The sequence below is a fragment of the Acanthopagrus latus genome, chromosome 22 (assembly GCF_904848185.1).
Source record: "Acanthopagrus latus isolate v.2019 chromosome 22, fAcaLat1.1, whole genome shotgun sequence".
Lineage (NCBI taxonomy): Eukaryota > Metazoa > Chordata > Actinopteri > Spariformes > Sparidae > Acanthopagrus > Acanthopagrus latus.
Genome location: NC_051060.1, coordinates 15826508 through 15842606, shown reverse-complemented (window position 1 = coordinate 15842606; position 16099 = coordinate 15826508). Strand labels below are relative to the sequence as shown.

The window sequence follows — 16099 nt, the reverse complement described above, 5'->3', positions numbered from 1 at the left end:
TTAGCTATGTGGCTTAAAATAAGCCAAATATATTACAATACTTTGAGGGTGAATGTTGTTTTAATTAACATGAAAGATCCTTTATGTTGGCAACAAACTGCCATCACTGATGCTCTTGCTGGCATGCTGTTACACAAACTCACAGCCTAGCATACTTTCCTTAAGCTGAGACATTTTCTGAAACAGAAGCACTTTTCTGTCAATGAAATGTTTATCTTATGAGCACGGAACAATGTGTAGGATCCTCGTATTTGACTGGGCGGTGACCTTTCTAATGTGGTTTTGAAACTTTCATACAAGCCTGCAGAGAAACATGTTGCGTGACTCAAATGAGTAAAGCCTATTCATTTTATCTGAGCTGTCATCGTCATCAAATATTGATGAAAACAGCTGCACGATGTGGTCTGCACCAACAGCTCCGCACACAATTGATATGTCTATATATTATGAAAATATCTAAAGCTGTGACTCCACTCATGGGCATCATGTGTGGCTAAACTCAATCCGAATGGTGCTCTGGAGCACAACAAGAGTTTAGCTAACAGCTCTCTTAATTTTAATGAGAATGTTATGTGTGTGTCCCGTGAGCACAGCAAGTAAAAATAAGACAAAAAAAACTTTTATATGTGTGTGGGTTGTAATTATCTCTTTGTAAACAGAAAATCAGTTTTTATTGACCAAAAGTAACACCTTGGTGTGCTCTTTTACAGCTCCCTAATGATGCTTTACATCAGATTTTGGCACTGTTAATTTTTTAACTTTGACATTTTGCATTTTAATCAGATAGCCTTTCCAGCAACAGTGTGGGAAAAAGTGGAAGCAGTGGGCTTCAAGCAAATCCAGAATATATTTCCCTGCTTCTGGACAGGTGAAGCTAGTTAAAATAGGCAGAATTAAATGCCAATATATTCTATTACGACAATAAGTCATTTCCAGCTTCCTGTGCCCATGAGTGCTGTAATGAGAAAGGAGTGGGAGAAGCAGAGCCAAAGGGGTCTCTCCACTGGGGATCCAGCCACTAGAGATAAACCTCGATGTGGTGTGGACTCAGCGATGCTCTCTGCCTACCCTCCTGCCAACTTCCTCTTTTGCTTCTCCTCTCCCGAGGCCCTGGGCCTTTCCTCCCTCTCACTCTCTGTGTCTCTGACGGGCTCAGTCTCCTTCTAATCCGCTGAGGGTGAGGCTAACACAGGAACTAATGAGATTAGGACACTGTAGGCTTCTCTTTCCCTTCTGTCTGCCCTGTGCTGCTTTTCACTTATCACTGGCTGCTAATATTTGTGTATGTGCGTGACATAGTGTAAAGCCATATTTACAAGCACTCATCTAATGATTAGTGACTTAGTAAGAAAATGGCTGGTGACTAAAAAAAGATGAAGGACGGGAGAAAGTGCAGAAATTTCCATTTTAATTTCCACTCTGTGTCTCTTTTTGTCAGGTACAAGTTTCAAGATGTCAGTTTTGATAGCTGAGAATTCAATTAGCCTCACTTCAGTCAACACTTGCTTTTAAACATTCAAATAGTGTTTCTGCGTTTGACTTTTAATTGCCTCTTTGAACAGTCACATACCAATTTCACATTCGGACTCTGTCGTGAATGAATCATCCAAGCTTTTAAAATGATGTTTCAAACTGTAAGGAATATTTTTTTTTTTTTTTTTTTTCCCCATTATTCGGAATTTTAATAGTCTTACCACAGATGTCTTTTCTGTGATGTATGATACAATCCATAAACTGGACACCTAACATGAGGAAAGTTAAAGTTGCTAGGGAACTGGACCCACTTTAGATGAATAAATGTCTCATACACTATTTAAGAAGATGTATCACACATCTATGTTCTTGTACTGTTAATACCAACCTGAATCTGTCTAAAATGAATGCATTTGTCATACTTGAGTCATTCTATCTTGTCTTTTTCACCCTTGGCTAGAAGATTTGATTTGCTGTCTTCCCTCTGTGCTGTAAGAAGAAACTCTTGACCTGAACCCATGAACTGTGGTCTCTCTCTACACCAGCTGAAGTCAATTGCTTTTGCTACTCACTGGAAGGCATCCAAAGTCATTTTTCCTGGCTCAGTGTATTCAAGGAGTGTATTTAGAGAAAGTTTTTAAGAGTCAGTAACATGAGGCTGCAGTTCCCTGAGGACCAAACCGGCTCTTTATTTATGAAATGTGTCTCTTAATATTGCGCTTGGATTATTGATCTTTTAGATTAGATATCCTAGCGGCCATGCAGTGCTTTTTTCAAGATCAACCTTTTTGTATTCCCCCTTTCCTTCCTTTCAGTGTCTTTATTTGTCAAATGTGACCGTGGACAAGGAAAAGTGAGGTTGAAGGAGAATTTTTAGTTTCACTGCCAATCAGTTTGCCCAAGATGAAGCGCTAAAATGCCATGTTTGAAAATATAGTTTATATTGCATATGATGTATGTCTATGAAAATCTATCACAATAAACTGAACACCATACACTACTGTTTACAGACTTTCTGTAGTATCATGTTGTGATGATCAAAATGTGTTCTTGTCTTTCAAAGTTTTGATGTCCATGATGTGATTGAAAAAAAAGAACAATAGCAAGTTTTGTTTGGCACATCAGGAACACATTTAATTGCATTTAACGCCAATTTCAAAATAATTCTTATTTGGTAGGTTAGTTGGTTGGTCAGCAGGTTTACACAAACACTACTGAATGGATTTCCATGAAACTTGGATGGAGGATGGGTCTCAGTCTAGAATAGACCCCATTAAATTTTGGTGTGGATCAGGTAAAGGATGTTCCAGAAATTTTTCCTCACATTCATTAACATTGCGTTTTAGTTAGTTTCTCGGGGAGTAATGCATGGGTCTTAATGGAAAATGTCAGGCACATTTAGGTGGCTGGTGTCTATGAGTGAGCGCAATTTGATGAGGATCCTACATCTGGCGTGCTTACATGAGTCACAGGTGGTTTAAAATCAAGAGTGATACAGGGCTATAGAGTCTGATATTGGATTCGGTTTGAGTGAATTAAAAGGGACTGTTGGCAGAGGTATGCGCTCTACTGAGTGCCATTCTAGTTTTACATACAACTTTGCATATATTTCAAACATGTAAATAAATAAATGTCAACCTCATTTCCCACTGCCCAGCTGTCATTAATATAAAGTTGTAGCAAGAAGCTGAAGCGTGAAGGCTAAATAAGTTCAGGGAGGAGAGAATGTGAGGGAGAGAGAGCTGGGACATTTTCTGTCGCGGAACAAAATGTGTTGGCAGCCAATCTTAGATAGCGTCACGCTGACTGACAGGTGGCAAGGCCCGTCAGGTCCTCGACAGTGCGGCTGCATGGTTGATCATGGTCGATTTGGATCTGTTACGTCTCTGCCTATCTGTGTCTGTGTGTGTCTGTTTCATAGGAAAACTGTCAAAACATTTAGGAGTTTAGGAGGAAGAGTGATCAGAGGTGGGAGGCGGGCCTGTCCAAACAGTTTCAGGGGAGGCTCAGTGAATGGTAATGAAAAAATATCACATTAGCTAACAAAATGAGATCATAGAGAATACCCCGAAATGTGTGTGATTTACTCAAAGAGATTAGTAGTTATCTGGAACTTTACAGTTTCTTCCCACAGTCAGAAACCAATAAATGCCTAAGGAGAAGACATTTCTTAATATTTTATTATTATTAGGCTATTTTGGCTCAATTGCTGGGTGTCTTTGTGATCAAATATTATAAAATGTTCACAGGCCTCCAGGAATCGAACGTACCTAAGCAAGTAAACTAAGAGGGAGGGCGAGAGGGTGCCTAACCCTGCTATAGATGATACATGTACAACTCGGGTGAAATAATAAGGTCGAGTACAAAGCATAAAAATAGTGCAATGCAACAATCACACACACACACACCTCTCTATAAATAAGTGATGAAGTGTAGATCAATCAATGATTTACTCACTAAATTTCACCCATTTGATATGAGTGCATTTTATATCTCTCTCCCTTTGATACTCATTTCTGCACTCTCTCCATACACACATATGTACACACTCTCCACACTGTATTCACCCTGATCCTCAGACCATTTATCCGCCATGATGGTTACACAAACCAACAAAAATGTGTGCGTAATGCCTCTAATCCATCCTGCTCTCCCCTGTGAATGTCCTCTAGGCCTTTCCATGGGGTCTGTCTGTCTAACTACCAGCTAGGCGAGGAGGGAAATGAACGTGACTTTACAAGCTGAACGCACCCGGGGCTTTAATTAAAATGAAATCACTGGAAAGGGCTTTGGCTACAAGCGCACACATCACCCTAACCCTCTGAAGCAAGTTCTGTCTACGGCTGCAAATGAGCTTTGCAGAGGAAAAAAAAAATCCATGTATGATAAAGGTGATGAGTACTAGATCGAACGGCGAATAAACATCCTTAATTTTACTCCGACGCTCTCAGTCTTCCTCCGTACTAATTCTGGGCTGAATTTGCACTCTGTCCTCTCTCCGCCGTTTCCCACCATCATTAAAAACCTCATAAACCAACAAATTATATCTTCTTCAATCACATGAACCCTGAACGGAAAATCACTCTCCCTACTCTTCACTGACGTGACTGTAATGAGCTGTGATTGACTGTGAGGGGGCGAGACGTGTAGCACGCCCTACTTCCCACGCGGAGAAATGCAAGATGGTGCTGATTAGAGCTCTTGGTCCTGGGGCTAGGAAACCCCTCATTTTGGAGTAAGGGGTCATAGCTTTGCACTCGATGTGGGAGAGGGGCTTTTTGTGAATGTCCAAGAGCTTTTTTTATTCAATTTGTGTGTCTGTGCTGAGCTCCCTCATGAGGCTACATGTGTGCGCTTGTCTGTGCAGAGGCAGTGAGGTGACGCACAGTGCGGAGGCAAATGAACAGCAGATGCTTCCATTAATTAGACGTAATGATCACATAAGTAATAACTAACAGGGCTGACTGGAGGAAGGGGTTGATTAATCTCGGAGTGGTGGCTAATTAATGCATTAGACTACATGGTATGACGCCAGGCCTGTGAATCTATCAGTGAATCAGCTTGTCAGAATATTCAAGCAGGACGCATCCGTCTGAATCTGTGGAGAGCACAGGAAGCCTCTAGTTCACTCTCACTTCACGTCTTCCTACGCAGCCCCACTGCTCTTCGCGAGCACCTCGACCTATTGCGGCAATAAAAAGACAGCAAGCTGTACGGCGCGGTGATGATTGTTCAGACATACCTTCTGTTTCCGCCTCTCCTTCCTCTTGTCCTCTGTGTCCTGCAGCATCTTCTCTCTCCACAGGTCGAAGAAGTAGGATGGATTGGTGTAGAACTTCAGACCCTCCTTCCCGTCATCCCTGCAGACAGAGAAAATAAACCAAGAAATCTTGTCACATTTTGGTTGGCATGCCAGAGAAGCTGTTTTCTTCCTGTCTTGTTGAAAATTTGGGCAAATGTTTTGAATTTGGATGGAATCAGAGCTGCAATAATTATCTTATTAATGCATTAGTCAGTAAAAAAAAAGAATCTGCAACTATTTTATCATTTCAGTGCATTTTTGAGCTCTCCAAACAAAGTGACTCTGCTTCACAAATGTTTGCATCAGAAAGAGTATTCTTGCTTGCTTTTTCACTTTGTCATACAGGATAATAGACTGAACTGACTGTTGGTCCCATTCATTGTGAAAAGCTTTAACTAGCGTTCTGCTATATATTTTTACATTAAAAACCAATATATAACTTTAAAAAAAAAAAAAAAAAAACCCTGGCCAATAATCTGGTAGTTATATTTGTAGAAACAGTCGCTGATATATAAAATCTTTGCTTGCAGGAATGGATGATATGAATTATAAATTCAGTTTCAGTCCTTTCTCTCTAAAACCTTTTACAGTGACATTTCCATTTGAAAAGCAAAAAAGCATACTTATGCTTTTCCACAAGTAAAGGATTCTCATTTAATCCATTACTTGTTTCCACAACAACTGGCAAACACGATTTCCCCGGCTGTCCTCAAATGTTTTGTTAAACAAAAATTATTCACTTTACAATAATAATAAATAATAAAAGCAGATAAGTTGGTGATGGACTATCATCAATAAACCAGCTGATTGTTTCAGCTCTAAAGTAAGACCAAGCAGACAAGGAGGGTGGGGCACAAACTGATACTGCTACAAATAGGCCTTTTTCCTCTTTTTCTGTCAGGCGACCTTGAAGAATTGTGAGTGAGGGAAATGTTGGATAATAACCATTTTTGTTTTCTCGTCTCCTGCCCTTCCCTGTCGTAGTCTGCTTTCCATCAACAAATCATATCTATTTATCATGTGAATAATAACTCATGTGTTATCATTCATTTTACTCTCAACCCTGCTCCTCTCTCTCTCTCTCTGTCTTCCTCACTGGCATTGCAGAAGCTTTTGTGGTTGATGGTCACTGGGGGGAGAACGGTGCCATGATGACAGGGAGGGAAATGAAAAAAGACAGGCACAGGTGGTTATCACATCAAAAGGTCTCTCTTGACGAGAAAATTATCATTCACAAACGCCCACACATGCTGTCCGGAAACATCATTTCATATCAATATGGGGATACGACTAAATTGCCCTGCTGATGTCTTTCTCTTCTTTGACTTTCATTCCATGTCTGCATCTGTGTTTTACCAAACAGCAACATTCAACCCCAAAGACTCTGCACCTGAGGCTACTGCAAACCACACTTCCATCCAAATTGAAGTCCCAGGAACTACTTTTTCTTGGAAGTATTGGGTTCTTCAGCCTGTGATTAGCCAAATTAGTCCACTGACATTTGGATATATAACTTTTTCACGCAACTCTACAACAATGATGATTTGATGAAGATGATGATGATGATGCATTTTATTTTTCTCTCTGTTTCTCAATACCATGTTCATGTGTCAAAGCAGAATGAACCAAAATGGTTTGCAGCTGGAGATTATTAAATGGGTGAAATACAATGCTCAGCTACAGGCTACACCTCTAAAATCCCTGTACTTTTAGTATAAACGCCCCAGCTGGGATTTTTTTGGGGGGGGGGTAAAGTAATTTCCCCAGGAACTTAATTTAGACCCTTGTGGTGGAAATGCAGCAAAAGCTCTGAGTTCCTCAAGAGGTTTTTGGTCTCTTGTGAAATTTACAGTAAATCATCAGTCAAAATCTTAATGCCGTTACAAGATATCTAGTGACTTGATTTAAAACTCCCAGGGTTCATTTGGCTAAGAAAAATCACAGAGATTAAAACCGTCATGTACCGCCAATGGCGGGCTGAAGTTTAAGATAACAGTGCTGAGAAAACTGAAAACACAGTCTGCATCTGAAATCAATTATCTTTTAAATTCTACACTTTGTGAATGAATGAATGAATGAATGAATGAATGAATGAATGAATGAATGAATGAATAATTCAGCCAGAAATGTGCCATGTTTTGTTCTTAACAGTAACACTGGAGTGTTTTGAATTTTCGTCCACAATGATGTGTGCCTCTGAATGGATCAGCTTGTTTTTTTTCTGGCCAGTGTAGTAATTTGACAGCCGACACAATCACATGCTGCTTGAGGATGTCATCAAACTATGTCTTCGGTTTTAAATGTCCTGGTTGAGGAACCCGTCGTGACAGAAACTGCATACTGTGCGTTTAGTCACAAACTGGCAGAGATGCAATCAAACATGTAGCGAAAAAAACTTAGTAAGTCCTTCTCTTCTGACCGTCAGTCAGAAATATTCATGAACATGGCAGAGGGGCACATCAAAGGGCATTTCACATGTCCTTTGACACTGAAATTAATATAAAGAAATATGTGGTGTATCCTGTCCACTCAGTGGTCCTGACGTCGTCCTATGTGTAGCTGCGGACACATCTTAGGAGACAATTATTTGATGATGACACGGAGAGAGCAAGAACACAGCACATGAAAAGGAAAAGCTTCAAAAGGCACGAATGGAAAGTTTAATGATATGCAACACAACAAAGGGAAGAAAATAGAATTGAACAATGGGATAAGGCAAGGGTGGAGAGAGAGCTGCTGTTGTGTGTGTGCACTGCGGGTAGTATTTGACTGTTTGTGTAAATCATTATGCATGGTATTCACTCTGTGTTTATTTGAGATGGGTACTAGTGTGTGTGTGTGTGTGTGTGTGTGTGTGTGTGTGTGTGTGTGTGTGCGTGTGTGCATGTGTGCATGTGTGAGAGAGATAGAAGGAGGGAGAAAGAAGGAGGCAGCTTTGCTCCGGGTGGATCTGAGAAATAACAGCCTGGGGAGGTGTCCCAGGGAGACTCCTGGTGTGATGAGTGGAGAGGAGAAAAAAGCGAGAAGAGGAGGGGAGAGGAGAGAAGAAGTGAGCCAAATGAAGTAAGGAGAGGAGGAGAAAGGAGAAAAAGAAAATGAGGAGATGAGAGCAAAAGGAAAGGGGGTAACAGAAGCAAAAACAGAGGAGGGTGAAGGAAGAAAGGGAGTATAGGAGATACTGGGAAAGACAAGATGAGATTCAGAAAATGACAGAAGAAAATGAGGGAGGAGAGGAGGGTGAAGGGGAGGAAAGAGGAGGAAGGGAAAGTAAAGGAAAGGAGATCAGAGCACAGGAAAGATGAGGAACATAAAGGAGAAGACAATGAGGAGAAGATAAGATAAGGAAGCAATAAAACAAGAAGACAAGAGAGGACGGCAGAGGAAAGGAGGAAAAATCAAAAAGGTCACGTTTAAGCTGTAACCTTCTCCAACTGACTCCGTCAGGTTGAAAGTTTTACACAGAGATGGGTCATGTGAGACGCTGCAGGAAAATAAAAAAATGGAGTGGGGGAGGGGTGAGAAAAGAAGCGAGGGTGCAGCAGGGTGAGAGGGCAGAGAAATGAAAGGGAGGGGAGTGCTGGCCAGCAAAGCTTTTTATAGATTATTCATCTTCAGATGACTCCCTCTATCGTTCTGGTTGTCCTGCTTGAGATGCTGCATGTGGAAAGAGTCACAAACCTGCTGATGGTATTGTACTAAACAACCCACCCACCCAGGTACACAAGCAAGTGCTTCAGTCCAGGCTAAATCAAACTGTGAGGTTACAGCAGGCTCAGGTTGTGTTTTCTATTTTTTTTTCCACCTTCTGTGGCAGTGGCAGGTGAAAGTATAATATTATCGGGCAAAATTCTTACATTTTGTTAATTTCTTAATTTTATGTTGACATATTGGGATGCAATGAGTCTGTCTTTATGCCTATCAGCTAAATAGCAATGTATACATTCCCCAATCTGCTTGAAAATGAAGCTATCGTTGCAGCCGACGTATATGTAAAGGTCGATGTAGTTAGCATCTCACTGGGCTCAGAAAATTCAATTAGAGGAAAACCTTCCTGTTCCAGGACAATGGCACCCCTCTATCATACTCTATCGCAGTTTCATTGCTTCACTTGCAAAGTGTGGTTTTAAAGTGCACACCATCACCAACCTTTTTTCTTTGGTTTGTTTAGAAATACAGTAAAACACATCATACCAAGTAAAACCTCAAAACGCTTTCGTAAAGGTCATGAAAAAGGCTGGATTCGCACCTGTAGGGCGTGAGGATGTTGAGGGGCGGCGGCTGCTCGCATGTCTGGAAGGTCTCCTGCAGCGGGATGGGCAGCGACGTGCGGTCAAACAGCTGCTGGTCCTGAATTGTGGAACTCCTGAATGCCTTCCTCATGGTGATGTCCTGGAGAGACACTGAGGAAGGGATGAAGACAAAGAGGAGAAAAAGCAAAGAGAGAGTTGCAGTTATTGAATCAGGCTCTTTGAGAATGATGCTACATGCTAATGCTACATATATGTTCATCAACTTTGTGACTGACAAAGATTTTAGATAGGAAATCAGTTTGAGATTCATTCTTGTTGCTCTTTGGCTTCTTCCCCCAACAGACTCTGTCTCACTGATGATAATTAACATTTGGCTCATCATTATCATCATCAGAAGCGACATTGACATCATCATTCAAACAGGCCCAATCAACATTTCAGAACACTAAACCAATAATAAACCACTAATCATCCTCCCTCGGGCTAATGCTACATTGTTGTCCTAATTGGCCAATTTCAATTCCCCCCAAAGCGAACCCACACATGAGGACGAAGCTAAGCTGGTCTAGGCTCAGCTAAAGCTGCCTCTCAGGCAAAGGCCATGGCAATAACTGCCCTTCTTTCATACAGGACCAGCTGACATTTTCGGAGGCCAAAAGAATAACTGGGGAAATCGATGCTGCACAGCTGAAGCTTTCAGAAAAACAGGTTGACGAAATAGCTGACGGGGAAGCGGAAACACAACCACGCTAATGCTATCCCTCAATCTGGTCTGGGTCGAGTAGAAAAGTCTTGGAAGGAAATCCAGAGCGTTGCAACCACATCTGAATTATACATGAGAGGATGACAAATGGATACACTTTACTGCTGCCCAGGGGAAGACTCACAAAATCATATGGCATATGGAAACAGTATTGTTACAGTTTCTGTTATTGGCCTTCCAACCACACACTAACTCAAAACTTAATACTTAGAACATAGTAAGCAGGAGATCTGTTTTCAGCCAAATAAATAAGACAAATGTGTTAACAAGACTGTCATTGAATGGGCTGAATTAAATAAGACAAACAAATCCCTCTTTACCCACGAAAAGACCAACTACTCCAATCCGATCTCCTATATTGCAGCAGTACAGCTGGGTAATGACTTCCACAGACTCTGCAGTAAAGGGCCAGGCACCTGAGGCTCTGAACTCTCATTATTAACAAACACTTAGCGGTGAGCCAAGATTTGGTAAGTAACACTCTGGAAGAGAGAGGCCAGAGAATGCAAGAGGGAGATAATAAAACTGTACAGACCCAACAGTGACAGGGTCATGGAAACAGGAGGATGGACAGAGACTGAGAGGAGAAGCACTAAACATAAACCAAAGAGCAGGGGGCTGACATAAAGGACACATGCACAGCACATACAGGCTAGTTAACGACGCGAGGAAGAAGGGAATTGGGGAGATGAGGGAGACACGGAAACATGCAAATAAGGAGGAAGGAGTAGTGTAGAATGGGTGCTAGAGAGACAGCAAAAACACATCAAAACAAACAGCGCGACTTCTATGAGATAAACAGAGAGGCATGAGTGAGGCATCCCAGGAGAGGAGAGCAGTAACCTGAGATGAGCCAGCGGGTGGATTAGGCTGCGGAGACATGAGGGAGAAACACTAGCAGCTTTTTAAACTAGCAAACACACACAGGCAAACACAGTGTATATGTTATATTATTCTGTGGTAAACACATACAACCACAAGAGGAAACTGATATCACACCTCTGATATTGACTGTATTACAGTTTCTATTATATACTGGGAGTTCTGTTGTAGAGTTTAACTTGCTCGGCCGATGTCCCAGTGACACTGTTTCATATGTATTTTTCTTCTTTTTTACTTTACTAACAATGGGGACTTTAGGTGTTCACCCTCAGAGCTGGTGACATGACTAAACATTACTTCATAACATTAATGCCTGAGTCACAGATTTTCATCAGCAATGTTGTTTGTTTAAAGTATAACTTCACCCAAAGTCAGTCACTATCTAGTCACCCCCATGTCGATAGAAAGTCAAGTTAAGTTTCATATATAAGAAAACATTTCTAGAGCTTCACAGCAACACACCACTGTAGCTTAGCAGCCACAGTGAAGCTTTTGGCTTAACAAATGTTAATGATGTCTCTTCAATTTGGGATCTCAGGGGCACCCAGAGACCTGGATTATGCCAGACAAGATGTATGGAGCAGCTAAATGTTGTTATTGTTGTTTTTTCTATCAACTTCAGTCATTTCAGAGGATGCTGCAACGCTGTTTTGCTGTTAAGCTCCAGTCATGTTTTGTGGACTACAAAAAAACTGAATTTCCATTGACATGGGAGTTGAATATAGAGTGACTGACTTTTCATTATTGGGTGAGCTTGTACTTTGAAAACTCCCATGATACTAATTATGTATGTCTTTTTATTTTGTTTCGGAGACCCCTAGTAGCAGAAATGACATACTATGCTTGTAAGACACAACCAATTTTACTTATGTCTGTATTGGGTTAAGAAATGGATTCGACTTCTGTTCCTGGACCTGCGTGACTTATGTTAATCATGGCAAAAAAATAAAAAATAAAAATCTAAGCCATAGCTGCTGTTGCAGGCCAATTATACTGCTCAGAGTGATCACAGAGCAGAGAAAGGCTTGGGATAAGTAGGAGTAATGGTGAGATCAATGAAGATTTTTCTCTAAGTTGAGAAGATTAAAGAAAGAAGGGTTAAAGATGTGGGAGTTATGAGCATTAGGGTGATGCCTCCTTTTGACAGGTTTTGCTTAAGGGTTGAAGAGAAGGTCAGGAAAGAGCACTTTGTGCTGACACCAACTCTCTCCCTCTTACTGCTTACATATGTCACTGTACCAGTCTGTAGATCTGTTCTATACATAACAACCTCCCCCTGGGCAGAGTTAACCACTGGCCGACCACTGAGTCACAATGTGCTGTAGATGAGCGCTGTACGTTAAGAAAAATGCTGCGTCCCGCTGCCCTGGAGCATTTAGAGTGAGCAGAGGGCTGTCAGATGGTGTGACAAGTACGTGCAAAAGCGACAAACAAGAGCGAGGTGGTGCAGAAGTGTGTGTCAGGATGCATCTGATGCAGAGTGAGGTGACTATAAACCTCTGCCAAGCAACTGAGCACTGAGAGAGGCACACTGCACTAATCAATGTGGGCAGACACACACGCATACACACACACATACATACATACACAAACAGATGCAGATGGATATCTTAACATGATGTACATCCTAATTATAAAATGTCACTTATTCAGCTGAACCACCAATTACACCCATTTAGTGAAGACATTTAGCTAATGAGAAAAGTGTGAGTGTACACATTTGGGAGTGAATGCGTGTTAGGTCGTTTGTGTGTGTGTCGGGTCGAGCGGCACCAGGTGCAGCAGCAGCCTCTGATATCAGCCTGTGAAGCTCCTTATCAGCAAGCGAGTGGTGGAAAGTCTCTCTCTCTCTCTCTCTCTCTCTCTCTCTCTTAGACAGATAGCATCTCGCTAAAACGCCCCTCAACCAAAGACAGGTGAGGAAGTTCTTGTCATACACACACACACGCCTCCTCCAGCTTCTCTCAAACTTTCAGGGAAATCATGTCTTCCCCTCTTCCCTCCTTTCATCCCCTCCCTCCCTCATACAGACGCAGTTCTACACACAACCACTGAAGATAAGAAAAGGCAGAGGCCAAGCTGTCTTTTAGCATGCAGACACAGTTCTCTCCTCTGTTGTACTTCAATGCAAATGTTGCCCTATATTCCACCTCGCGCGTGCTTGCTCCTGCGGTCCTGAATCGCACCTTCCTCTCCTCAGCCTCCATCCATTTCACATCCTTTCTTGTGTATTGTTTGTCCTTTCTTTCATCTCGTCCTCTTCCTCTCCTCTTGCATTGACAATCATCATTGTAAATCACCAGTGTTGTGCGACAATAAACAATGCCTGTGTTTTTGGTGAGACAAAATGTTGAATGAAAAGTAAGGAGGACTGTGTGCATCTCATCACTTTAGAAGGGTTTTGTTTCAGTGCTTCTAACATCTGCTTGCTAGTTATCCCCCACAATGCTTCTGGATGAACCATCACAACCACAAATTATAACTGTCGGTATCTGCATAATGGCTGGAGTCTACATGATGCGAATTTTTTCATACCGATGTCACTTTGGTTGCCAAATGGTGAGCCAGGCCAGAAAGATATATCCCATTGTGTATATAAACAAAAAGAAGGGAAAGACCTGAAGAACATTTATATCTAGGAGTGATGAACTCATGTTTATCTGTTTAGATAAAGTTAATTGACCAGACAGAAATGTCTTTTTTTGTCTTGTCTCAAGACATTAAATAGAAATCTGAAATATTTAGGAGATAACTTTAGCCATTTATTTGGCACCAGATTAGTTATCAAATGCCTTGCAAAGCAAAAAGAAAGCTAATGTAGTGTTAAACTGACTCTAGTTTTTGTCCCTTCTGTACTTGTGTGCATATAGCTGGTCGCTCACAGGTTGACTACATAGTCATAGAACTGCCATCACTGGCTTGGCAGCGTTCTCATCTGTAACTCCATCATCATCCTCTCCACCCTCCAACATTAAAGTCAGGTCATAAACATGTTATGTGAGTGTGATATGACACTTACTGTAGAAGTGTTAAAATGTAGTGTAGCCTATGAAACATAAAAAAGTGAATGTATCGGTAGCTTAGAGAAATATTTACTGCAGATGATTTGTTTTGTTCTGGCGAATGGGCTGGCTACCAATGCCCCCATGCCTAACTGGAGATTTCGCCCTTGAATGATGCACATCCATAAATGTGTGATGCATTTTTCATTCATTGCATTTTACTCTGAACTGATTACTGCTTGCACTTTACCATCTTTGTGCTTGTTTTTCTCTGCTGTTCCTTTCTATCCATGGCACTGAAGGAATGCAATTTAATTTCCTTGCATGCCGAATTGTGTCTAAGGCGAGAATGCATAAATTCTACCATGGCTTTGACCTTGACGGGGGTATTTGATTCAAACTGCCCATCGTTTCACCTCATCTAATGCATTCAAAAGTGGGTAAATGCAGCTACAGTATACACAGGAGTGGAAAAGAAAGCAATGAATCTCATCTGTCCATACTCGTCTGCTTTCTCATCCTTTAAAATGCTGTGCCATCAAGCAAAAGACTCTCCATAGCATTCCTGCAGTGTTTCCAGTCAAAGGGGGAAAAAAGACAATAAATAACGAATGGAAATTTCAGAGAGAAGGAGCTACTGTGGCCTTTTGTAGTTCTATAAAAAAAAAACATAATAACAGACTTTAATAAAGAGAGAAGAACGGAGATGAAGATGAGATATGGGGAAGTACAGTCTACGAAAGTAAACAGGGGTAAAGGAGGGTTAACAAGCAGAAGAAGACAAAAAAACAAAGAGAAAAAATCAAACACAAGATTGAAACGTCCTGCAAAACATATAAAAAAGAGAAGAAAACTAGAAAAAGAAAAAGCCCCTTGTTTGTTTATAGAAACAGAGTCACAGAGGGACTAGCAGAAAAAGAGGGAAACACTGAGAGACCATTGAGTACATGAAAAAAAAAAACCTGTTAGAGCCCAGAGGACTCAGGGTGGCTTTGTGGGCTTCCATAATGGCCTGCAGCCAGTGTAGTGATATAACGGTGCCATTAAACAGGGGATACAGGCCATTAGTTTGGCTGACTAGAGTGATGGGCAGGGGGAAACCTGACAGCATACAAATAGCATCCACCCAAGATGGAGGGAGAGCAGAGATCAATCAGAGATGGGAGTGGGCTGGGGAGGACAACAAAGACAGACAAGGTGTGGCGGGTGGGCAGCTGGCAGTCAGGAAGAGGAGAGGAGGAAGAGAGAAGGGGGGAGTCTAAAGGGCAAAGTGAGGGGTGATACCCTTTAAAGGCTTGAGGGTGTGGGCAAGGTGAGTGTGTGTGCATGCAGACTAAATGTGAATTAATTCATGTGATGAAGCCCTTCTGACCTCAGCCACTGAACCACTGATGACACTGCATACATCACCGCGGCCACCTCTCCATCTCACGTCGCCCCGACCTTCAGCTAAAAAGCTTTCATGCCGTCCGTCATCTTGCACTCCTGCTCCTCATGCTACGGACTGATAAACATGATTCACTTCGGTGTGTCGGTCTGCCCCATTTTGAATCCACTGCAGTGTTTCATCCAAAACAGCTAAGCTTCCCAGTGCTTGTCTGATGATAAGGAGGTACAGTAGACAGAGATTTTGAGATTATGACGGATTGTTATGCGCAATACTGAAGTCATAGCTGCCATTTCTCACCTCACAGTCTGACTGAACTGTGAAGGTTTAAATTTAGTTTTCAGGTGCACCTGTGAAGCTGTCAGAGGTAAGTTAAAGGGTGCAGTGTGATTTCATCTGGAGAGCATCGCTATACAGAGAATTATTTAAATATTGAATGCAACCAAAAGCGGTGACTATGAAGCCTTTGTAACCTCCTGCTGCACTGAATGGTAAATAGTTACATCCTTATCAAAGTAGTCATACGCTGCTATTTATATT

The 16099-nt window shown here is 41.6% G+C and overlaps 1 protein-coding gene across 5 annotated transcripts in view; it reads right to left on the bottom strand.

The window, feature by feature from the left end:
• wasf1 (WASP family member 1) overlaps positions 1-16099 on the bottom strand; it is a 62002-nt gene that overhangs the window by 12564 nt on the left and 33339 nt on the right. For all 5 annotated transcript variants that reach the window (XM_037085673.1, XM_037085671.1, XM_037085669.1 and 2 more), the window contains 2 exons: positions 9522-9675; positions 5216-5333 (listed from right to left, as the gene is read on the bottom strand). In XM_037085673.1, the coding sequence (XP_036941568.1) occupies positions 5216-5333; positions 9522-9675 (272 nt within the window). The remainder of the gene's footprint in view (positions 1-5215; positions 5334-9521; positions 9676-16099) is intronic.